The sequence below is a fragment of the Gadus macrocephalus genome, chromosome 23 (genome assembly GCF_031168955.1).
Source record: "Gadus macrocephalus chromosome 23, ASM3116895v1".
NCBI classification, from domain to species: Eukaryota; Metazoa; Chordata; class Actinopteri; order Gadiformes; family Gadidae; genus Gadus; species Gadus macrocephalus.
The window spans coordinates 17,451,050-17,474,187 of NC_082404.1; the positions used below are offsets into that span (position 1 = coordinate 17,451,050).

At 44.3% G+C, this 23,138-nt stretch overlaps 2 protein-coding genes across 2 annotated transcripts; one reads left to right on the forward strand and one right to left on the reverse strand.

Moving 5' to 3' along the window:
* Window positions 1-1,220: 1,220 nt before the first annotated feature.
* LOC132452200 (neutral cholesterol ester hydrolase 1-like) lies at window positions 1,221-10,807 on the reverse strand. Its single transcript, XM_060044670.1, has 5 exons — window positions 10,479-10,807; window positions 9,656-9,878; window positions 6,780-6,849; window positions 5,391-5,562; window positions 1,221-4,566 (listed from the first exon to the last, which is right to left on the reverse strand). The coding sequence occupies exons 1-5, from the start codon at window positions 10,611-10,613 to the stop codon at window positions 3,943-3,945; spliced, it is 1,224 nt and encodes a 407-aa protein (XP_059900653.1). The 5' UTR covers window positions 10,614-10,807; the 3' UTR covers window positions 1,221-3,942.
* Window positions 10,808-17,860: 7,053 nt separating this feature from the next.
* On the forward strand, window positions 17,861-23,138 carry LOC132452199 (bile acid-CoA:amino acid N-acyltransferase-like). The gene is made up of 11 exons (XM_060044669.1): window positions 17,861-18,054; window positions 18,402-18,604; window positions 18,777-18,876; window positions 19,068-19,258; window positions 20,418-20,569; window positions 20,705-20,824; window positions 20,905-20,987; window positions 21,182-21,269; window positions 21,344-21,424; window positions 21,966-22,107; window positions 22,306-23,138. Exons 2-11 carry the CDS (start codon window positions 18,409-18,411, stop codon window positions 22,434-22,436), a joined length of 1,284 nt encoding a protein of 427 aa, XP_059900652.1. The 5' UTR covers window positions 17,861-18,054; window positions 18,402-18,408; the 3' UTR covers window positions 22,437-23,138.

Genomic DNA, 23,138 nt, shown 5'->3' on the forward strand with positions numbered 1-23,138 from the left:
GAGGGAGTGAGACAGGTAAGGATGAGGTAGTGAGAACAGTATGGCTCATTTAGTTTAAGCTCAACAAGCTATTTAACGTTCACGCTTTTGGATCAGTGGCAGTGAGACAGGTACGAAGGGGGAGAAATTAAAGTCAAGGTGGTTCAGTGAGAGGGGTAAAGATGTTTGTGCGTGTGTGTGTGCGCGCGCGTATATGTGTGTGTGAAAAGCTACACACGGTATCTGGCTGTTCTTGATTAGGGTTATTGTTGAACATGATGTGGAGGCTCTGGTTCCTATAGGACCTTGTGCTTTTTCACTCTTACCAACCCTGGTATGCAGGGCAGCCCAGTGAGAACATGGAGGGAGGTTCCAGAAGCACATGGTTTAGGGATCTACTACGCGCTGAGATATTGTATGAGATGAGATAACGCTTGATGTATGTTGTACGTTCGGGCACTTAATGTACGCACTTATTGTATGTTGCACGTCCTGGGCTGGCACTTAATAATAGTACTAAGCATTATGTAGCATGTTATCCTAGCTATCTGTGTTGTAAACGGGGAATGGGTTAACCTAGTGATTGTGAGCTTGGCACTTGGTTCTGTGAAATCCTTAGTGTACCGACAGCGATATATATTGTTTCTTTCCTCTGAGAAATGTACTTATTGTTATTCGCTTTGGATGGATACCCATTCCTCGAGTTTCCACTCGAGGAATGGGTAGACCACCATCTTTTTTGTTTATTTTGGTCAACTTGTTGAGTTTTATGTTCAGTGGAGATGATCTCGTTCATAAGAGACGATATGGTAAAGAACGAGGGAGCAGAGAAACCACCAAAAACAAGTCAGGAGAGTTTGTTCAGAGAGAGGATGGGGGACAAAGAGTTGGCATTGGTGTCCTGTTCTGGGAGGACAGACTGGTCCTGAGCACATATAATTATTCAAAGTAGACCTGCTTCTGGTTACTGGAGAAAACGAGAAGAATTTAACTTGAGGAAAGCAGTGCGGTTGGTTGATTAATGGCGTGTCATGGTTCATTAATATACGCGTCCGATTGTATTCACGGAAATGTAAATATGTGGTCAAATGTTTGGAAGCTTTTCACCGTTGCCTCTTGAGGACCATTTGACGCCACCTGCTGTCAACAGTGAGAGTTACACACGAAATATTTTATATTTACAGGGAGTAGGTTAAGAAAGGTCTTCATGCTGCTCGTAAAAATGAAGAAAGGACAATAAATGCAACCAAACTACTATTTATTTGTTTGGTTTGATAAAAGAGAATAATTTTAATTATACCCACAAAAATAATAATCCACAGGGAAAAAATACAGTTTCTTATTTTATATAATGTGGAAAGTAATAGGCCCTCTATATCAGGGTAATAAAGAACATTGCAATAAAAACTGTTCTATAATATATCCATTAAAAATATTGTCATAAATTATTCACAAAATACAATTTCATCTTGACAAATCTCTACTCTTAATTACAGAAATACATTATTTAAACACATCACTCAAAAATACATTCAAGCATCCTGAATACCACAGATTATTTCCATTAATAGCAGTTGTGACAAATCAAACATACTAACCGCAAAAAAACATAGATTTATTGCCATGTTTTACATCAATTTCCGTTTGCTTACAGCATGTATGTTTATAAATAAAAGCTTATGATCATCGCCGTCAGTCATCCTGACTGAACCTAGAATCCCAAATCACAGTCAGTTATGATTTATGATTATTAATATCCGCAAATATAGTATCAACAAACATCTTTCAACGCTGTTGGTTCTTTGAATCAATGTGCTCCCCCTCCACCAATGCGAGACCCTCTGAAATCATACAAAATACAGCTAATACTGTGATACAGATTAAAGTAAGATAATCTCTTCACCCGGTGCAGAGTTGTTCTGTTTGTGCGAGAGGTTGATGGTTCACTCTTAGCTCTGCTACACAACACGGTACACAAACCCAACACCCCCTGGCTCTGAACCGCTGCCCCTAGCCTTGTATCTGGGTCTCCCCTTGAACTCTGCTTCTGCAGCCAAACACCCAATGACCTCTGGGAGATGTAGTCTGAGTTCCTGCTTTTCACTCAAGAGGAAACTCTCCCCCCACCCCCCCCCCCCCCCCAGAAAAAGCTCAATTTTAAAGGCTCAAAAAAGATTATTTCCTTTCGGGGGGGGGGGGGGGGGGGGGGTTGAGGAATGCGGCTTGTTGTTTTCATTCGAGCTTGATGTCCAACTAATCTTCTACGTATAATAGATCCTATCGTTCTAATTATTCGTAATGAGGACGAAGAGGAAGAGTGAGGAGGCGGATCTGGCTCATGGTCGCCACGGCGATGTGAGGTCATCGACCCCCCGGCCAGCGGGTCTGCTGTGCAAAAACAAAACAGTGGTCTCCAAGGGGGGGGGGGGGGGGGGGGGGGGGGGTGGTGACGTGTGTGTGTGTGTGTGTGTGTGTGTGTGTGTGTGTGTGTGTGTGTGTGATATAAGCTCTAATGTGTTCTCCCCAACCTCACAGCCGCAGACTCGGTCTTGCTTTCTTTGTATCAAAAACACACACACAGACATACACACACTTTTTTCTCTCGCTCGCTCTCTCGTGCACACTTACTCACTCACCCACTATCTCATTTACTCACTTGCTCTTTAACTCAACCCCCACACACACATTCCCCGCATACGCCACGACGGGTCGTGGTATGGTCTGTGTTAGCGTGTTAGCAGGCTAGGTCTGCTCGGACAGTATAGGTAGTACGTTTATAGGTAGTATATGATGTATTTTAGTTTAACTCTTGGTACTTTGGGACGTTTAAGTGCTAGGAGTTCAATCCAAAAGCACAAAGCTGGTTTCAACCGGACTCAGCGACTCATTTAGTGGTTTTATAGATCAATATATACAGCATTTCCTTGATATGATATATTTTGGCAGCATTGTTTTGGTTGAATAAGTGGTCATTTTTGTATTTGCATAGCGCGACTCTGAATCTTTTTCGAGAATTCCCAGAAAAACAACAACAGCGATTGTCAGCATGAATCGGAAATCAACACGAGAGAATCCAACGTGTTCCCGTTCAGTCCGGACCCCCCGTGTGCAGTCAGTCGTGTCCCTGCCGAGAGCCTCATCATCCCCCCGGCCAAGTGCTTCCAATAACAGTCCCTGGAGGTGTCTGGGACAGGGTGGGGTGAAGCCCCGACCCCTCCGGCCCACGGTGCCATCACCTCCTCCTGCCGGTTCCAGTCCCTTCCCCGGTCTCCCCTGCCGGGGGAGGCGACGGGAGACGCTCTTGTAGCTTCCGGAACCTACCGGGATTCTAGAAAGTTCTGCATCGACACGCACGGTTCCATCGTGTGTTTCTGATTGGTCCGCTTGGGGGTCCGGGTCGTATCAAGAATATATTTTGTAGAACATTCTGTGGCTCTGTCGAGTGGTTCCATTGGTCGTCTCTCATCTAAAATATATTTTCTAGAACAGTATGTGGTTGTACAAGTTGTTCGATTGGTCGTCGAGGGGTTTTGGTCGCGTCTAGAATAAGTTTTCTAGATCATTTTGTGGTTCTATTGGTTAGCTAGCGGTTCTGCTCGACTCGTTTTAGAACACGTTTTCTAGAACATTAATTGTCGTTCCGGTTCGGGAATGGGCTGGTTTTATTGGTCGTTGAGGGGTTCTTGTGGCCTCTCAAATATATATTTCTAGAACAGTATGCGGTTCCATCGAGTGGTTCTATTGGTCGTCGAGGGGTTTTGGTCGCGTCTAGAATAACTCTTTCTAGAACACCCTGTGCTTGTATCGAGTGGTTCTGTCCGTCGGCTCGCCTCTAGAACACATTGCCTAGAACATTCTTCGTCGTCAAGCGTTCCACTCGAGCTCCCGCCCGTCCCACACATTGTCTAGAATCGGTTCCGGACCCCTGGTGCCACCGTGCGCCCGGCCCCCCGGCCCCCCCCCCTAGAGGTTCTGGTCCAGCCAGCGGATGTAGTTGTCCATGCTGCGGCGGCCCACGGAGGAGCTCACGGGGGGGTAGGCGAACACCATGCAGCCGTGGAAGCCGTCCTCGTAGTGGTCGCCGGTCACCTCCACGCCGGCGTCCCGCAGCCGCCGCGCGTACATCAGCCCGTCGTCCCGCAGCACGTCGAACTCGCACGTCATCACGTACGCCCACCGCGGCGTCCTGGCCAGGACGCCGCGCTCCGCCAGCAGCGGCGCGGCCCGCGCGTCCGTCAGCGCGGGCACCGCGTCGACCACGCCCGGCGAGCCCGTCGCCCTGACGACCGGCCGGTAGTGCTTCCTGCGGCCGGCGGGGAGCAGGGCGGTCCAGTCTAGTTTGGACCGGTGCGCGGCGGGGAGGCCGGCCTGGTCCAGGGAGCTGTGGTTGTTGGCCAGCAGTAGGGGCTCCAGGGCGGGGTCGGCGCCCAGGTACTGCAGCCAGAAGCGGGCCATGACGGGCCGGTACAGGATGGGCACGTCGTGGTTCTGCTGGTAGGACGCCGTGTGGAAGTCGAGGGCCTGGAGGACCGGGTAGACCAGCGCCTGGGCCTTGAAGCGGACCTCCAGGCTGGAGTCCAGAGCCAGCTGGGGGAGGGGGGGGGGCAGTGAGACTCTGAGGGAGGACCCTGGCCCCCCCTTATCTGAGCCTGAGTATGAAGTCTGGGCTTAAATGCGAAATCTATGTGGGACTTTAAAAGGGGTGACACTGATGCTTCATATCAGCCCTTTAAGAAGTTATACATTCACATACCTTTGGATGTAAATCCGTTCACATCAGGTGCTTTAAGATAGAGTGAGTGACCGAGAGTGAGTGAGTGAACGAGTGACTGAGTGAGAGTCTAAAGAGTTAGGGATGAGTGAGTGAGTGAGAGACTAGAGAGTTAGGGATGAGTGAGTGAGAGACTAGAGAGTTAGGGATGAGTGAGTGAGAGACTAGAGAGTTAGGGATGAGTGAGTGAGAGACTAGAGAGTTAGGGATGAGTGAGTGAGTGAGAGACTAGAGAGTTAGGGATGAGTGAGTGAGTGAGAGACTAGAGAGTTAGGGATGAGTGAGTGAGTGAGAGACTAGAGAGTTAGGGATGAGTGAGTGAGAGACTAGAGAGTTAGGGATGAGTGAGTGAGAGACTAGAGAGTTAGGGATGAGGGAGTGAGTGAGTGAGAGACTAGAGAGTTAGGGATGAGTGAGTGAGTGAGTGAGAGACTAGAGAGTTAGGGATGAGGGAGTGAGTGAGTGAGTGAGAGACTAGAGAGTTAGGGATGAGTGAGTGAGTGAGTGAGAGACTAGAGAGTTAGGGATGAGGGAGTGAGTGAGCTGCAAACCCAGAACCTTTCACCTGGGGCACGTTCCCCCCCCCCCCATGACGCCTAACCAGACCTCTCAGACCGAGTGTCACTGTGGGGGGGCTCACCTCTTGGGCCACGGCGGCGGCTAGGTTCCCCCCCGCGCTGTCCCCCGACACGCAGAGCCTCTGGGGGTCCAGTCCGTAGCGCTCCCGGACCCCCGCCGACAGGAAGGCCCTGGACGCCGCCACGGCGTCCTCGTACTGCCCCGGGAACACCACCTCCGGGGCCAGGCGGTAACTATGGCAACCGGAACACACACACGCAACCCACACACACAAATAGACACACACACACACACACGCACACACAGGGTGAGGACGACGAGGATGAAGGGAAGTGAGGGTGATTCGAGGGGAAGTACTTTTATTTTGAAGGATGTTAGGACTCTAGTGTGTGAGTGACACAAGGCTAACGTCGGATAACTGATACTGTGGTGTCGAGCTTCACCGCTTTGTAGTGTTCTTACACGCACACAGAATGTGTTTTTTTTTAGGGCTGTCAAGCGATTAAAATATTTAATCACGATTAATCGCATTAATGTCATAGTTAACTCACGATTAATCGCGATTAATCATATTTTTTTCTATGCTAAATATCCCTTGAATTCTTTGTCCCATTAATTTTTCTCATTTTAATGCTCTTATCAACATGGAGAAGTGCATCGGCTTGCCTTGTGCAAATGTTTTTTTATTGATAACATTGGCATATACTGATCAAAACAGGACGGTACAAAAAAAAAGCCTATAATGCAATTTAACGATGAACATACAAAGATATGCCTTGAACATAGCAGTCAGGCTACTGCTTCTTTGTTTTGAGCCCCAAAAAAAAAAAAAAAGAATAATTTGCGTTAATCGCGCGTTAAAAAAATTAACGCCGTTAAAATTGGTTTGCGTTAACGCCGTTAATAACGCGTTTAACTGACAGCTCTATTTTTTATTATACTCTATATGTGGTTTAGATGATATCATAGTGTGATGTGATATGCTTTTATTTAAAGGAAGGTATGGTTGGTAAGAGCATTGGTTGGATAACATTTGTATGTATTGATGAAGCATTGATAATTTTTATGATACGATGAAAGTGTTAAGGGGTATTGAGATATGTTTACCAAAGAGTTATTTTGAATGAATATTACAGGATATACATACTTAGTATATGCTACATGTGAACGTCCTAAAATGGCGCAATTTGATTGGTTCATTATCTCGGGATATTGGGCAATATCCCATGATTGAGATCTCAAACTCGGTATATTGCGTGACGGTCGTCTCGTCACAAATAAATCCCAACAAAAAGTGTTATCTTGTTTATTTTTGGAGTGTTCACGTGTAGTAAATACTAAAACAATTATTTGCCGAAGGCGAAGTGAACTATTCACGGAGCCTGGGGTGACTGTTTCAGTGTGTATAAAATGCTTCAGGGTTCGAGGCAGGAGAAGGAAGCAAACCTACTCCACTGACATGATGACCGCGTCGAGATCCTCGGCCATCTTCCTAGACAGAAGGTCGTAGGATCGCATCCCTGGGAATCACACAGATAAAGGGGAGAGATTTGTTAACAAAGCAGATCAAATCTAGATCAGTGTCCTGTCGGCGAGCATGGCCGGGCAAGAAAACACCAAGCAAAAAGTCACACTAAGGTTTTTTGCTGCTTCAGTTACATATATGTGTGCATAAATGATTAATTGTCATACTCCCTATTGGTTCGAACCTTATGTGCCTTCTTTATTTAGGGGCTTTAGAAAGAAACAATAACAAAAAAAAATATTGAGGATCGACAGAGCAACAAAGATGCACGTTCACCGAGCACAATGAGCTGCTTATTCAGTAGAACAAGCCCTTGAGAGTAATGCCAGAGTCTAAAAGTTCTCTATCTTTAGCTTTCTCTCTCTGTCCCTCTATCTTACTCTCTCCCTCTCCCTCTCCCCCTATCCCTATCTTACTCCTTCTCTCTCTCTCTCTCTCTCTCTCTCTCTCTCTCTCTCTCTCTACCCCACTGACCCTCTCTCTCTCTCTCTCTCCACCCCACTGACCCTCTCTCTCCCTCTCTCCCTCTCTCTCTCTCTCTCTCTCTCTCTCTCTCTCTCTCTCTCTCTCTCTCTCTCTCTACCCCACTGACCCCCTCTCTCTCTCTCTCTCTCTCTCTCTCTCTCTCTACCCCACTGACCCCCTCTCTCTCTCTCTCTCTCTCTCTCTCTCTCTCTCTCTCTCTACCCCTCTGACCCTCTCTCTCTCTCTCCTCTCTCTCTCTCTCTCTCTCTCTCTCTCTCTCTCCTCTCTCTCTCTCTCTACCCCACTGACCCTCTCTCTCTCTCTCTCTCTCTCTCTCTCTCTCTCTCTACCCCACTGACCCTCTCTCTCTCTCTCTCTCTCTCTCTCTCTCTACCCCACTGACCCCTCTCTCTCTCTCTCTCTCTCTCTCTCTCTCTCTCTCTCTCTCTCTCTCTCTCTCTCTCTCTCTCTCTCTACCCCACTGACCCTCTCTCTCTCTCTCTGGAAAGGAACTCTTTCTGTCCTTTATATATACAGAGAGAAGAGGTTAGCCAGCTGTCCTCATTGCAACGTGAGTCATGAAGTTATGGTTTTGAAACTAGGAGTTTAGTGTTTAAAGCTTTTCCCTGGTATCTTTTCGTACCCTTGTCTAGTCAAGACACAGAGTAACCATCTTGTGCAGTAAGGCAGATAATGAATAGTACAATCCACACCCAGAAATCTGTTCTTGTGTATTCACTTACCAAAATCATATTGTGGTCATCATTAACAAGTGCATGAATAAACTATGACGAAATGTTCAACAACTGAGCCAGCCTTTGTTATAGAACTCAAAACAGAGGCAATCTGTTGTTAAATGCTTCAAACTGAATTCTGCGTTCAACTTATTAAAATCGAGTGCTTTTAAATAAAGACAACTTATATATCACAGACGCACAAATCCCCAACAGTACCAGTGTTCGTTTAGCGCTCCGACGAAGTCGCCCGATCAACACCAACTTCACGCTGATCAGACGCCATTTATGTATCCGTCGGCTTTCAGGCTGTTGCTAGCTCCTACTTGGTGAAGTGGGGGTAGGCCGATCAACCCCCAGTTCGCTAGTAGGAGGTTCCACTTCGGCGGTGGGATGTTCCACTTCGACAGGCACAGTGCACTTTTCTTAGTTGGAGGTAGGATAAGTCCAACGTCCCACTGGTTTGTAAGGGCTCTGGAACGCACCGTAACAACTAATGCTGCCATGGCCTTGGCCCCTTCAGCTATCTGGGGCCCCTGTCGTCCATATGGTTAACGTGGTCATTTTGTTCAGAGTTCACCCACTCACTTATTGTACGTCCTGCCACTTAAAAACAGTACTTAGCGTCTTATCCTCGCTATCTGTGTTGTACACGGGGAATGGGTTAACCTAGTGATTGTTAGCTTGGCACTTGGTTCTATGAAATCCTTACTGTGCCGACAGCGATATATTGTTTCTTTCTTCTGAGAAATGTACTTATTGTAAGTAGGCTTTGGATAAAAGCGTCGGCTCAACGCCCTGATTTGTGTAGCATTGTGTAGCGTCATATCCTAGCTATCTGTGTTGTACACGGGGAATGGGTTAACCTAGTGATTGCTAGTGCTGGGCACTTGGTTCTATGAACATCCTTACAGTACCGACAGCGGTGCGTTGTTGTTTCTCTTACTTCTGCCAAACTTACTTATGGTACGTCGCTTTGGATGAAATTGTCGGCTAAATGCTCTAGATGTAAATATAAGGGGCCACTCACACTAGGGCCGCGGCCCCGTGCCCGAGCTCATTTGCATACTAAAGTCTTGAACGTTTGGCTAGTGTGACCCACGCCATCCGTATTCCAGCACGGAACAGCCCCGTGGCCAAAGTACAGATGCTATTGAGATGACACGCGCACACGCGCGGATACGCAACGTGAGCTGGATGACGTAGTCCTGGCGTGAGCCTTCTTTCTTTATAGGTCCATGCCCTTCTTCCCCACAACAATCATTTTAAACAATGGCGGCAAGCGGTTCACGAGTGGGTTTACGTTAGTGAAGTTGTGCGATAGGTGCGAAAGTGAAGTCGAGTGTTTACCTGAAATTTGGGCCGACGACAGCATTTAGTCGCAGCTGGACACCACGCTTGGTGATGACGTATTTATCGTATTACGACGTGATGACGTATGTAATGAAGGAGCAATCGTGCCCAGGCCACGGCCTTTGGGAGCAGTGTGACCACGGGAGGAGTGGGGAGGGGGGGGAGGGGGGGGGGGGAATCATGCTGAATCTTCCTGCAGCACGGAACAGGCAAACCTGCCTAGTGTGAGTGCGCCCTAAATGTACTCACGCCCGCTGGCCAGGGCCCAGCCCCCGCCGTGGAAGTAGACCACGCCCCTCTTCAGCTTCTGTCCGCCGATTGGCCGGAAGACACGGGTTGGCACGCCCCCGAGGAGAATGTCGCTGACGTCCACCGCGGGGCAGGAGCGCGGCCCGATCACCTCCACCCACGCCACCACCTGGCTGATGAGGCTGACGCGATGACACACGCCCAGCGCGTGAGCCACGTCACCCTGGAAACACACACACACACACACACACACACACACACACACACACACACACACACACACACACACACACACGGGGGGGGATCAGTTGAACCAGTATCTCCATTAGTGATTACAACCATGTTACAACCATGCATGTAGCTCTATTACACAGAAGTGTGGACTAGGCCACGCTGAAACACTCCCAGGGCAAAGTTTGGATGAGTACACTCTGAAACCAACCTGATGTCACACCAGCCTATGTTTATTCGCTGTTAGTTTGACAGTGAACTACAGTGTTATTCACTGTTGGTTTAACAGTGAATAACAGTCAACAGCTTTTTATTCGGACTAGTATGCGGATAGGGTAGTTCCCCATGCATTTTAATTCAGTCACACTATGCTGCAGCATGATATATATATGTCGCGAAAATGTAATAATCTCCTGCACAAATAACTTTTCTATTCAATGATTCATTTGTTTAAACGCAAAGACCCAGTCATCTCGATGCATGCATCTGCGCTATTCTACACGGTTTAAACACATAAGATGTTGAACCTGCCATCCCTGAACCCCTACAGAAACGTTATGTCACTTCTTTAATTCTGCTGTTCGTTTCTCACCACATGCATGCAGCTCCGGAACAAGGCATCCAGCAGCATCAGCTTCCACGGCTCACTCACGCCGCTGGGCAGCGGGAGGTAGACGTAGTAGGCGGCCGCCAAGAGCAGCACGGAGCCGATCCACCGGAGCTTCATGTCTGCGGGTTGGACGGAGCCGGAGACGCACCAGTACTACTCGGTAGTGTTGCCACTACAGCCAGCCCCGAAACCCAAACGAGCTTCGCCGATTTCAAAGTAAAAGTCGATAAGATGGTGTTTGTGAACTCCGCTTGTTAAAGTCGATAACTCTTGACAGGTGGTATGCGGGGAATGCGTTTTATTTTGAAATGTGATCCGCCGAAGCGATGCCCGGATGTGAGGTCACGTTTGGTGTTGCGTAAAGCGGTTGCCGATGGGAAATATAGTCGTTTTGTGTCTGATTGAATTGTAGTTCAGATGCAAACCGCTTTGCCCTCCGCTGTCACGGTCATGCATAAGTCATATGACATATAAGAGAAAGATTGTTTATGTAAACCAGTATTGCATTTTTTACATTTATTTGATAGAACGATAAATTAATAATATAAGCAACTTTAGCAAATTGCTTATTGGCTAATAGCAATAATAGCTTTTCCACCACTTTTATTCGATCCGTTCTTTAAGAGTAACCGAAAAGGTAATCTAGATAAAGAGAAAACGGATTACACATGAAATGAACCGCATATGATTTATCGTCATACTTGATACAAGTACACAATTACAACTACACTGTATGCTAGTTGATACATTTTTGGATTTGGACTTGAAGTCATCTATAATATCACGTCATTGTCTTTATTTAAAATGTATGAAAAATGCTCTTACTTTAGGATTAAGAGCGTCCTCCCCTCTTCCGCCACTAGGGGGCAGCGCCTCTCCTGATTCTCAGAATTCCCATCTCACTCTTATCTAAATGAACCGTTATCAATTCTGATATCAATTATCTTAAAAAAAAGAAGCAATATCTTTGAAAACCATAAATGTATTCTTGCAATGTCTTTAGAGAAACATAGATCTATTTTCTCAATGCTGCTCTGAGTTTGAAAATATAGTATGCCTACTATGCAGAAACAGGAGTCATAGAGAATTGCGTCGCTTTCATTCCTCTCTCATTGTTGTTCATAGTCTCCACATGACATCACCTTGTGTTAAAAGTCCCTTCAAAGTTAAGGCGCAGGCTGGATCATTAACGAGACCAAGTGGACCTCTGGTGAAAATTAAGTGCACTGAAGTGTATTAATATTATATTTCTGAAGTACGTAATTCATAATTATGTGCAAAATAAATAAGTACATATGTGATATATTTTAGGTAGGCTTTAGGTCAAATGTACTTCTTCTGAGATCTATTGAAGTTCAATGTAGGTGTAGCAAGAAATATACCAACGCTGATGTAGTTAAAGTGTTGTTTCAGTATACATCCTGAAAATGCACTTCACTGATATTTTTCAAAGATAATTTACAATATATTTCAGATAAGGTGTATTTCTGCCAGGATGTCATTATACTGAAAATAAGTATACTACCGCTGTGCTACTGAACCTATGCTTTCAGTATCTTAAAAGTACACTTAACTGATCTTTTTCAAAACTTTATTTAGAACATAGGCTATTTAAGTATGCTTCTGCCGTAATACTTGAAGTATGCTTTCAGAATACTTCTTACAAGTATACTTTACTGATCTTCCTTCAAGTTTATTTTGATTGTATTTCCGATGAAAGTGTATTCCGGGATATGTCATCAAGCGCATCTCTGATGATAAGTAGCCTATGCTACTGCTGTAATACTTGAAGTATGCTTTCAGCATACTTCCAATATAGCCTACTAACCTATCAACTGATCTTCCTTAAAATGTATTTTGAATAGATCTCTGATAGTGTCAACCCAGTTTCAACATCGCCCTTTCATGACTTTTCCAAAATGTGTCTTGTTCACAAACCAGTGTCCTTAAAAATATAGGAAATTATATATTACAAGGTTAGAGGTAATTATCGACTTTATACGCTGTAAACAGGATCCCAGCTCTAACTGCAAATTCGCAATGTACCTTTTCTCCAGCAGGCGTCACCATGGTGCCAGTTTACTATACGATTAGTAATGAAATGGCAGACTACATTATTACCAATTTGAAGCAATTGCACTTGGGCCCAAATAACACATTATTAAAAAAAAGTAAAGAAATAAAGTGGGGAATTAATCTTTCTATGCTGCCCAATGAGGACGCACTTGATTGACAGAACTTGCAAGGCTTACGCCTCGTTTCCACATACGTACATTCTCGTATGCGATCCAACCGTCTCCGACCGAAAGTCCATTCATTCCTATGTGATTCTCCGTAATGTCCGATTTTCCTCCGAGGCTCCTCCCCTCCGTAAATTTTCTGTCCGGTATGTCCGTAATATACGTTCAAAATGTTTTACTTTCGCTGTCGTTTTACGGAGATACCGTATGAAAGTTTTTATGTTTTTCACAAAACATGTAAGTACCTGGCAGGCCAAACTCCTCGCCGATCTCTTTCCAAGCCTGGTTGGTTTTGTTTTTATCTCTGTATATGTCGATCATACGGTATCTCCGTAAAACAATGGCGAAAGTTAAATTTTTTGAACGTATATTACGGGCATACCGGACAAAAATTTTATGGAGGGGAGGAGTCTCGGAGGAAAATCGGACATTACGGAGAATCACATAGGAATGAATGGACTTTCGGTCGGAGACGGTTGGATCGCATACGAGAATGTACGTAGGCCTATGTGGAAACGAGGCGTAACGCCTCGTTTCCACATACGTATGTTTTTCGTATCCGTGCTTCCGTAAATTTACGGAAGGAGTCGCTAGTGTTTTACGTACGGACATTAATTTATTTACGGACAAAAGATGGGGGAGCGTATGATAATGGCTGTTTTTAGGAGACCGGTACTTTGGAACATGAGGATCGACATATACAGAGATAAAAACAAAACCAACCAGGCTTGGATAATGTGCGTATGTGGAAACGAGGCGTTACGCCTCGTTTCCACATACGTACATTCTCGTATGCGATCCAACCGTCTCCGACCGAAAGTCCATTCATTCCTATGTGATTCTCCGTAATGTCCGTTTTTCCTCCGAGACTCCTCCCCTCCGTAAAATTTCTGTCCGGTATGTCCATAATATACGTTCAAAAAATGTTACTTTTGCCGTCGTTTTACGGAGATACCGTATGAAAGTTTTTATGTTTTTCACAAAACATGTGTAAGTACCTGGCAGGCCAAACTCCTCGCCGATCTCTTTCCAAGCCTGGTTGGTTTTGTTTTTATCTCTGTATATGTCAATCCTCATGTTCCAAAGTACCGGTCTCCTAAAAACGGCCATTATCATACGTTACCCCATCTTTTTGGCTGACCGTAAATAAATTCATGCCCGTGCGTAAAACACTAGCGCCCCCTTCCGTAAATTTACGGAAGCACGGATACGAAAAACATACGTATGTGGAAACGAGGCGTTAGTACTCCTGGCAACCGTGATGACAGTAATTTATTCTCATTGTATTTGTGGTGCATTTGCCACAGACACAGTGAGCACTACTATTTAGTCAATAGTTGTGTTCCCTATACTTGTTGCGCCCTGACACTGTCTCGTCTCTGAAGGAGAGGATGGTCCACTCCAGGCGGTGTGCCGGGCGCAGACCATTTGAGTGATCTGCTTTCTGTTCAGCTGCCTTCTGAGCCACGACCATTCCCCTTTCAGCTGTAAAATATCTATATTTTTGGCCTGTGCGCTGATTGTGATGGACGTGTGCAATGATGCCATTGAGGTCAAGGCTGGTGTAGACTACAGCAGCTGGCCTTCTGCGTGTTCCACCTTCCACCGCATAGCCCATGGTCATGTGGTCCGTGATGTCGGCCCCCATTCGGGTTTTATCAAAGCCGTAAATACTGTTCAACGATCCCTACTTTCTACGCATGATCCGATGAAGGCCGTGTTGTAAGGCAGGGCGATTAATCGAATTTTGATGGATGCATATCTGTACATTATTTTAGATTTGAACATTTACTTTTTGACCATTTTGTGTATTTTTTAAGGCGAAAGTTCTCAATTACAAAGTGTTTTTTTTGGGAGACATGCTGATAAATACTCCATGTTTTCAAACTGAAAAATAATTGTTTGAATAATTGTGATTTTAATATTGACCAAAACAATCGTGATTATTATCATTTCTTTCCATAATCGAGCAGCCCTACCGTGTTGTGCACTAAAGGTGATCTGGTGAAGGCCATGTTGTTCTCTAAAGGTGATCTGGTGAAGGCCATGTTGTTCTTTAAAGGTGATCTGGTGAAGGCCATGTTGTTCTCTAAAGGTGATCCAGTGAAGGGCGTGCTGTTCTCTAAAGGTGATCCGGTGAAGGGTGTGCTGTTCCCTAAAGGTGATCCGGTGAAGGGCGTGCTGTTCTCTAAAGGTGACCTGCCGTTCTCCCCGCCGGTAGTACTGCTGCCTGATGAGCTCCACCCTGCTGGACGAGGCCCCCTTCTGGTGCCTCAGCTCCCAAGGCCGTTTCCATGGCGCCCGCCAAGAAGCCCACGGCGTACGACTACAACGGAGAGCACTTTGCGTTGCGGTGCCTCCGCCTGGAGGGCCGCGTGGCCATGGAGCTGTGGCCTGTACTACGAGCCTCGATCAGTGGGTTAGAGAGGTATGTTGCGCTCAAAGCCTTCTCCAGTGAACCACGAAGGCATGCTCCTTTGACGAAGCAAGATGGTGAAATTGGCCGCGTAAAAAGGCCTAGAGTCAGGTTTAAGCATCTCGGACCCTTGCAGTGTAATGCAGAGTGAGGTGAATTTCACGCACAACGTCAATGATTATAACGTTCATACTCAAGATCACGAATGGGTCGCAGCCATGGAGATGAAACGGCCTCCCTCCTAACGTTTAGTCCGAAACTGTTCATTTACATTTTTCAGTGTTCATATCCGAGCTTAAACGGATGGTTCTGCTACACTTAAATTGGGTGTTGAATGACTAAAAACTGGTTCTCTCCACTGGGCTACTGTAGAAACATGGCCCTCCCCCGTTGTACAAATAGAGGGCTCATTCCAAGGTAACGAAAAAACGATTGTTATTTTCATTTCCACACACTACTATGGATACTTAGGAGTATCTTACTCCCATTCTGCCAAGACCCTTCCGCACGATGCCACTTACTTGTACACACTACACCTTGAATAATTTGGCTTTTGCTCATATTTAAAAGCCTTTCTTTTTTTTGCTATTATTTGCTATTCAACAATATATATAATATTTAAACAAATGTAAGGACAACAACAGTTCACATCCTCTGAAAATGGCAATAACGCTTATTGCCTTGGTTTTGTTTGGGTTAATTCAAATTCAAATTCAAAAAAACTTTATTTGTCCCCAGGGGGCAATTGAGGGCACATAGCAGCAGCATTACAAAGGATAGGGCCAAAAACAAAAACAAACAAACAAAAACAAACACGGCTTCACCAGTCCATGTGGGGAGGGCACAAGCCCGGGTGGGGGGTTTAGGCAATAGGCAAGGGAACTTTATTTATAGCACTTTACATGCACAAGGCAGACTCCAAGTGTTTCACATCGAAACATCGTCATAAAAAAAATGAAATAATAAAATTGATGAGTCAATACAAACAAAGGGAAAGTAAAAAAATGCATTGTAGAAAGTGCAATGTATTTAAGATTTAGCAGAAAGCAAAAGCAAACAAAAGTCTTCAGTCTTCTTTTAAAAGTGGTCCAAGTTGGGGCAAGTCTTAAATCCTCAGGGAGTTTATCCCAGCTATTTATTGCACAGTAACAAATAGCTTGTTTTGTAACAAATCTTGTAACTGAATCGATGTGACTGTCGAAATGTAGATCTGAATCCATGGTTACCCCTAGATTTCTGGCTTTGAGGTTTTCAGGGACAGAGTTTGTCCTAATTTAGTTGAAGGAAATGTTGATACATCCAGTTTTTGATTTGCTCGATGCACTGGCACAGCAGATCCATGGGCGGATAGTAATTTGGTGACAACGCTACATAGATTTGAGTGTCATTAGCATAGCAATGATGGTCAATATTGTTATTTTCCCTAGTGGTAGCATGTCGATTTTGAATGAAGAGGGTCCTGAGATCGAACCTTGTGGGACTCCACATGTCACGGTGGTTGGTTTTGATACAAAGTCCCCAATGGAAACAAAGCAGTTCCTATCTTTTAGGTAGGACCTAGACCAATCTAAGACTGTGCCTGAAAGCCCAACCCAGTTTTCTAATCATAAGTATTTTATGTTGTACACTGTTGAATGGAGCACTGATTTCTAGTAGCATATTGAGTCTATGTTAATAAATAGTTTATAACTTTAATAAGGGTGGTCTGTGAAAACGTCGGAATCCTGATTGGAAGGTGTCATAGCAACCAGTTGATGCCAGAAAGTGATTAAGTTGTTGGAGGAAAACTTTCTCAATTTTACTCAATTTTATGAACGATAGATTTGATATTGCTCTGTAAATGTTAATAATAGAGTCATCTAGGCTCCGCTTTTTTAAAAGGGGTTTATTAACTGCTGTTTTCAAGGCTTTTAGGAAATTCCCTGATTGGAGAGTTGTTAACTATTTGCAATATGTCTATTGCTAGGCAGTCAAAAACATTCTTAAAGAGATTGGTAGGTAAATTATCAAAGCTACGGATAAAGATATGTAATGTCTCTGAAAAAATGAAATCCACCCATTTTATATTAAGGCGAGGCATCAACATGTGTGTGGACTGTGACTCAAGTTCCTTGGCGCAATGTTTGACTTGAGCGGGACCAACTTTGGAACTGTTGAATGTTCTAACTGCTCAAGTAAGAGGAAGTCAATAGACCAAACAACATGGCTGCCAGAGTCCCAAAATGGTCAAAACAAATTTGAAGGAGCAAAAAGGTGGGATTAACTTCTGCCAATCATCAAACTTGGTGTAGTTAAAGGCACATGGGGGCAAGATCAATTGCTCCCAATTATATCCAGATCTTGCAACAGGAGGCCCTAAAACATGAAGAGAAAATGCTAACTTTGGACAGTGATATTTTCTGAACCATGATAGCTAATTCAGCACTAAAACCATGCTATTCTGTAAAGTAAAATCATATCATCTTCAGTTTAGGCCAATGAAAGGGGGAACAGAGGTCAGACATTTTCCGATCTCAATCCAACCATTGAACGTTCTGTTCTATCTGTCTGAACATCAAACAATGCATAACTCTTACTTGTGTTTCTTTCGTGTTTATTTGAGTCCTGTGTTTACACGCCTTGAGGTATTGGATCAATACAAACAAAGAATTAAACACACAAAAGATATTGAAACATCATTAAAGACAAATACTGCAATAGGTCTTGTGTGCACACTGGTAACCGTCCCTAAGATCACCCTCAGGACATGGAGGCCTGTCCAGGAACTGTTAAGTGGGCTCATGAAGGCGTAGGCTATAAATGTGTCCTCAGATGATCACTGACCAGTCACAGTTTAGACTCTTCGCACATAGTGGATTTCATCTTTGTGGAATAGATACATTGAAGGATTCGTGCATACCAGGTATAGTACATGCGTTTAACAATAGTACTCAGCATTGTGCAGCATCTTATCCCAGATAGCTTTGTTGAATACGGGGAACAATTGTTTGTGCTTGGCACTTGGTTCTATGAACATCTTTACTATACAGACGGAGATATATTGTTTATCTTTCTCTTGACAAATGTACTCATCGTAATTCGCTTTGGATAAAAGCATCTGCTAAATGCAAATGAAGAACATCGTCTATGAAACGGCTTGTGTTATTGTAGAACCTAAAAACAACTAATTAGTGTTCCATTTGTATTCCAAATGTTTATACAATAATTTATTTGGACTGATAATTTTGACTTTTCTTTTCTGCTTCACAGATTATGAATGATGGCTGGGGCTGTCCACCCAATTCTCTCAGTTTGTCCCTCACGGGCACTCTTTACCGAGAAGTTCCGGGTGCTGGTGGAGAATCTGCCTCCTGGTCTCTCAGTCACTTTGCACTCTCTTCACTGCTCTGAGGTGAAGGATTATTGGGAGGCATACGGACACTATGTCGCTGACAATAAAGGGACTGTCGATGGTAGATATTGTTCTGATGGCTATTTGACCTCAAGCATTACTTCAATTCAAATGCAGGGCTTACTGCCTGATGTTAAAATAATCAATGACGGTTCATTCATGTTCCCTCAACTAATGCACAACGATTGATGACATGTTTGCCATTCCAACTGGTATCTGGATTGACTCCACAGTTTCACTAGAGGCTAGTCTGGGGGGAACCTACACAGGAAAGGAGCCGATGGGTTTACTGTGGAGTATGATCCCTGTGCCAGGATCTAAAGAGCATGCAGTGTAAGGTTCTACCTCCTCAGGCCTGATGAGGGTCAAAGCTTAACTCTGTGATGGTACTCCTTGACACTTACGTTCTTTGACCTTCTCTCGTGATAATGGGGACAGGGTGGTTTTTCATTTAAAACATGTTGAAATACATTGCGAGTAAGGCAGGATTCGTTTGAACACACGATTGTCCTTCTGTTCCTCAGTTTGTTCAAGGTTGACGTGGAGATACCACAGGAGGTGCTCATCTCGGTGTTTCAGGGCCACCTCTCTGAAGGCTTCAGGCAGAAGCCTCCCCTGGCCTCAGTGGTGGCCGAGAGGTGGTCCATGGCACCGGGGCTGAAGAGGATCAGAGTGCAAGAGAAGGAGATTGAGGGCATCCTCTTCATCCCTCCGGGTATGTTCCAATAGCCTCTCCCCCCCTGGTTCTGTGCAGTTCTGAGGTGATTCGTTAGCCAAGCCAGGGATTAAAGTGAAAAAAAATCTTCTGACTGAAATTTTATTCGCGCTACAGCCAAGTCACGTGCAGTGTGTGAAACATGTTCCAGGTTAGGTTACTTGACACCTGCTTAAGAAATACAAATGTATAAGACGTCAGCACCAAATGCAGCCATCACGTTTAAATGCTCGACCAATACTGTTTTACAGGAGGAGGATTTTAAACAGCTGTTCTTTTGCATCTATTGCAATTTTTTTGTTGTCTTTTCAATTAGACTCTAAGATTTTTTTTTTGCAAAGCTTGTCTCATATTTTTTTGCACCATGAACCGTAAGGCTTGCCATCGTTCCCCGTTTCCGTCAGCCATGCCCATCTCCATTTATTTTTTTGTGTTTTATCAATATCCGATACATCAGAGCCGTCAATCATCATAAGGGAGTTCATACTAGCTTAACTTTCGCTCTGACACTCAACACTAACACAACAGAGACGTAAGATGTGGCGCGAAAATGGTGTGTATATATATACATTTGTATATAATATATTTAATATATAATCGGGATGTACATTAAAATGCTTGTGTTTTCAGTCAATTTTAACGGTAGACCTTTTAAATACTCACTATATAATTTGACAATTTTACCGGCGTTGACGTATGACGACATAATACACGCGTGTATTATGTCCATGTTCGAAACTGCATACTGCCGACTACATACTGCGCAGTATGTACTGTATACTGCATACTGAATGTGGGATTCAGTATGCAGTATACAGCAGACCGACTGCACCGCAGTATACAGTATGCAAGTTTCCCAGAATGCATTTCGCGGCAGCGGTAGCGGTAAAGCTGCTAAAAGCTGTTTTAATTCTCGCTTCAGTGCTGTTAATACATCACTTTCTTAAGTTTTAATATTTTTTTATGCGAGAAAGTACCTATTTAGATCCTTAATATGCGATTAGTTTATCCAAATGACGCCTGTTTGTAAATTTGTCCCGACGTTATCGGAGATGTGAAGTGGCCTCTGTGAACTCCAAATGACGGAAATCCGTCGTAGCGACGGAGAACTTTAATCCATGCCAAGCGTTCTCTGGATCCAAACTGCTGTACTCCTCAGGTCCTGGACCCTTTCCGGGAGTGCTTGATTTATGGGGCTATGAAGTGGAGCTGACGGAGTGCCGTCCCGCAATGCTTGCGTCTCAAGGTTTTGTAGCCTTTGTGGCCAAATACGTCATTCCTGGAAGAGAATTGAAGATGGACTATTTTCTGGTCTGTGATGTTTTCGTCCGTCCCCAACTTGTTTCTGTCGATGGCTGTACTTTTTCTCGGTCTTGTGCAGCTGTTGATCAGTGGATTTGTTAGATGATCTAATGGGAGTGTTGTTGGTAATCTTTGTCCGTACAGAGGGCGTTTGAGTTTCTTCAGGAGCATCCGCTGGTGATCAGCAACAGAGTTGGACTCATTGGCCTATCTCAGGGTGCAATCGTGGTTCTCAATATGGCATGCCGCACCGAAGCTATCAGTGTAAGTATTTCCACGAACAAGGCGGATATGCAGTGTCTTCTTTCAACTGTACGATGTGTCCTAACCATTTTGTGTTCCAGCCTCGCTGCTGTGTCTCTATCAATGGCAGCCACTTATTGATGGAAGAGTCGGCCGTTACATTTTGGAAGAAACTCTTTAAAATGTAAGTCTCGTTTTAGATGTTGATTGTGGTCGAAATTGATTGCTATCAAATGCCTAGAAATTCCAACGGCAAAAAAGGATAAAAGTATGCTTTTCTGGATTGCTACAATAGTAGACTTATGCCCATCTACATCCCTAATAGATATATGGATATTGCTTTATTGGAATCCCATGATTAAATAACTTTTTCATCAGGAAGGAACACACCATTGTGCGAAATGAGCAGAACCATGTAACAATGCGCGGTTTGACACTACCTCTCCCAAATGAAGCAACTATAAATGTAGGTACATGCATGCACATGCACGCACGCACACAAAATGCATTCAATAATATTGTTTGTCATATCTTTGCTAGATGGAAAATATAAATTGTCCATTGTTGCTGGTTGTTGGGGAAGGCGATCTTAATTTCCCATCTGCAGAATGTGCTGAGTTGGTAAGTGGACAAACTAGAGTCTTCATTTATTGAACAGGAAGTCTAATCGAGATCAAGATCTGGTTCAAGAGAGACCTGTATACAAATAAACACATATACACAAGTTTGACAAGACGTGCACAACTGTATATACAAACCGTGTATCCAAAGTTAAGCAGAAACGGATGAGCAGAAAGTTACAAACATCGTACAGAGTAGCTGACGATAAGTAAATGATTTGATGAGAGGGACTAAATCAGGGTTTCAAATGGTTCTTGTATGCTGCATACAACTTAAAACCTGATTTGCCCAGCTCCGTTTTTACAAGTGGTCCATCGAGATTTTAAACCTATAAAATCCTTCTAGATCATTTATTGATAATTGATTCACATCCAACTCTGTGTATTGTACATACATTGTAGCTAGGTCAGGGAGGCTTGCTGACAGACCACACACTGTGACATAAATAGTTTGGTTTTTCGGGCTGGAACAAAACAGACATGTTTGTAAAAGATGCGGATTGGAACACAGGACTGAACAGAACCTCACATTTTCCTCATAGATGGCAAAGAGGATGCACACAGCGGGCAAAGAGCACCTGTTGACCATACTGAGTTATCCAGGTGCCGGACACATCATCCATTTGCCCAATAGCAACCTTGTCCAGGTCTCCCGTTACTGCTTACCATGCTTCGACCAGCGCGGTGAGAAATAGTTTATAGTTCATTTAGAATGGTAAAAAAAATGTAGTTTTTAATTAGGGATTATTGGTAATGTGTGTGTGTGTGTGTGTGTGTGTGTGTGTGTGTGTGTGTGTGTGTGTGTGTGTGTGTGTGTGTGTGTGTGTGTGTGTGTGTGTGTGTGTGTGTGTGTGTGTGTGTGTGTGTGTGTGTGTGTTGCAGAAACGATGCTGTGGGGAGGACACCCAAAACCTCATGCATTTGCTGAGGAAGACAGTTGGGACAAGATCTTGGCCTTCCTCAAGCAACATCTGTACCCTGATCCTCAAAGTGACCCCGATGCAGCGCCGTGAATGTACAGACAGCCGCCATGGCTTTTGGTGGCAGTGCGTCTGATCGAGACTATCAGGTTTTGCTGTGAATGTGTGATATTTCTTCTCCTAAGGTGTCCCATATCTCAGGGATGGGATGTGCAAAGTGTTCTTGTACAGGGTTAAACTATTTTAAAAGTCCCCAGGGAGACAATCGATCGGACAATAAATCCAACCAATGATTAGATCTATGGTGTAATATTTAGCTCCACCCCTTTCACAATCACAAACACAAATGCTGCAGGGTACTTCACAAACTTCAAATTATTCGATTATCATATCTAGACCAGTCTGTAGCCAATTATAATCTGTAGTTTGGTATTTTTTTATATATATGCTATTGTGTGTTATTATATATATTTATTCTGTTATGTCTGGGTAATTATATGCATTATATTATGTGTGGGAATTTAAATGGTCAATTTATTTGTGAGGTGATGTCCCATAGGTGCATTCTTTATATGTATTATATATTCTAGTTGATGGTTTTCTCTGTCCCCTGTCTCAGGTGTGGGGCACCACGGGGGAGTTGTCTATAAGGGTTGGGGTTTATTCTGTTTGGGGTGGACAGGGGAGTTATGTTGAACGCCATCGGGCGCGGAGCCGACTACTGTGACCTCTGACGTGTTTCTGTATTATGATATTGTTCTCTTCTTCCTTAATAAATGTTCATCGTGGACTGCG

What these genes read in the sequence shown, in the direction of transcription:
- LOC132452200 (XM_060044670.1), bottom strand. Translation starts at nt 10,613, where the DNA reads ATGAAGCTCCGGTGGATCGGCTCCGTGCTGCTCTTGGCGGCCGCCTAC. An exon ending in GCGGTCATCATGTCAGTGGA is followed by an intron (nt 5,563 to 6,779) that starts GTAGGTTTGCTT and finishes CGGTTGCCATAG; the next exon opens with TTACCGCCTGGCCCCGGAGG. An exon ending in CCGCCGCCGTGGCCCAAGAG is followed by an intron (nt 4,567 to 5,390) that starts GTGAGCCCCCCC and finishes CCCCTCCCCCAG; the next exon opens with CTGGCTCTGGACTCCAGCCT.
- LOC132452199 (XM_060044669.1), top strand. Translation starts at nt 18,409, where the DNA reads ATGATGGCTGGGGCTGTCCACCCAATTCTCTCAGTTTGTCCCTCACGG. An exon ending in TGAAGATGGACTATTTTCTG is followed by an intron (nt 20,570 to 20,704) that starts GTCTGTGATGTT and finishes TTGTCCGTACAG; the next exon opens with AGGGCGTTTGAGTTTCTTCA. An exon ending in ACCATGCTTCGACCAGCGCG is followed by an intron (nt 22,108 to 22,305) that starts GTGAGAAATAGT and finishes TGTGTGTTGCAG; the next exon opens with AAACGATGCTGTGGGGAGGA.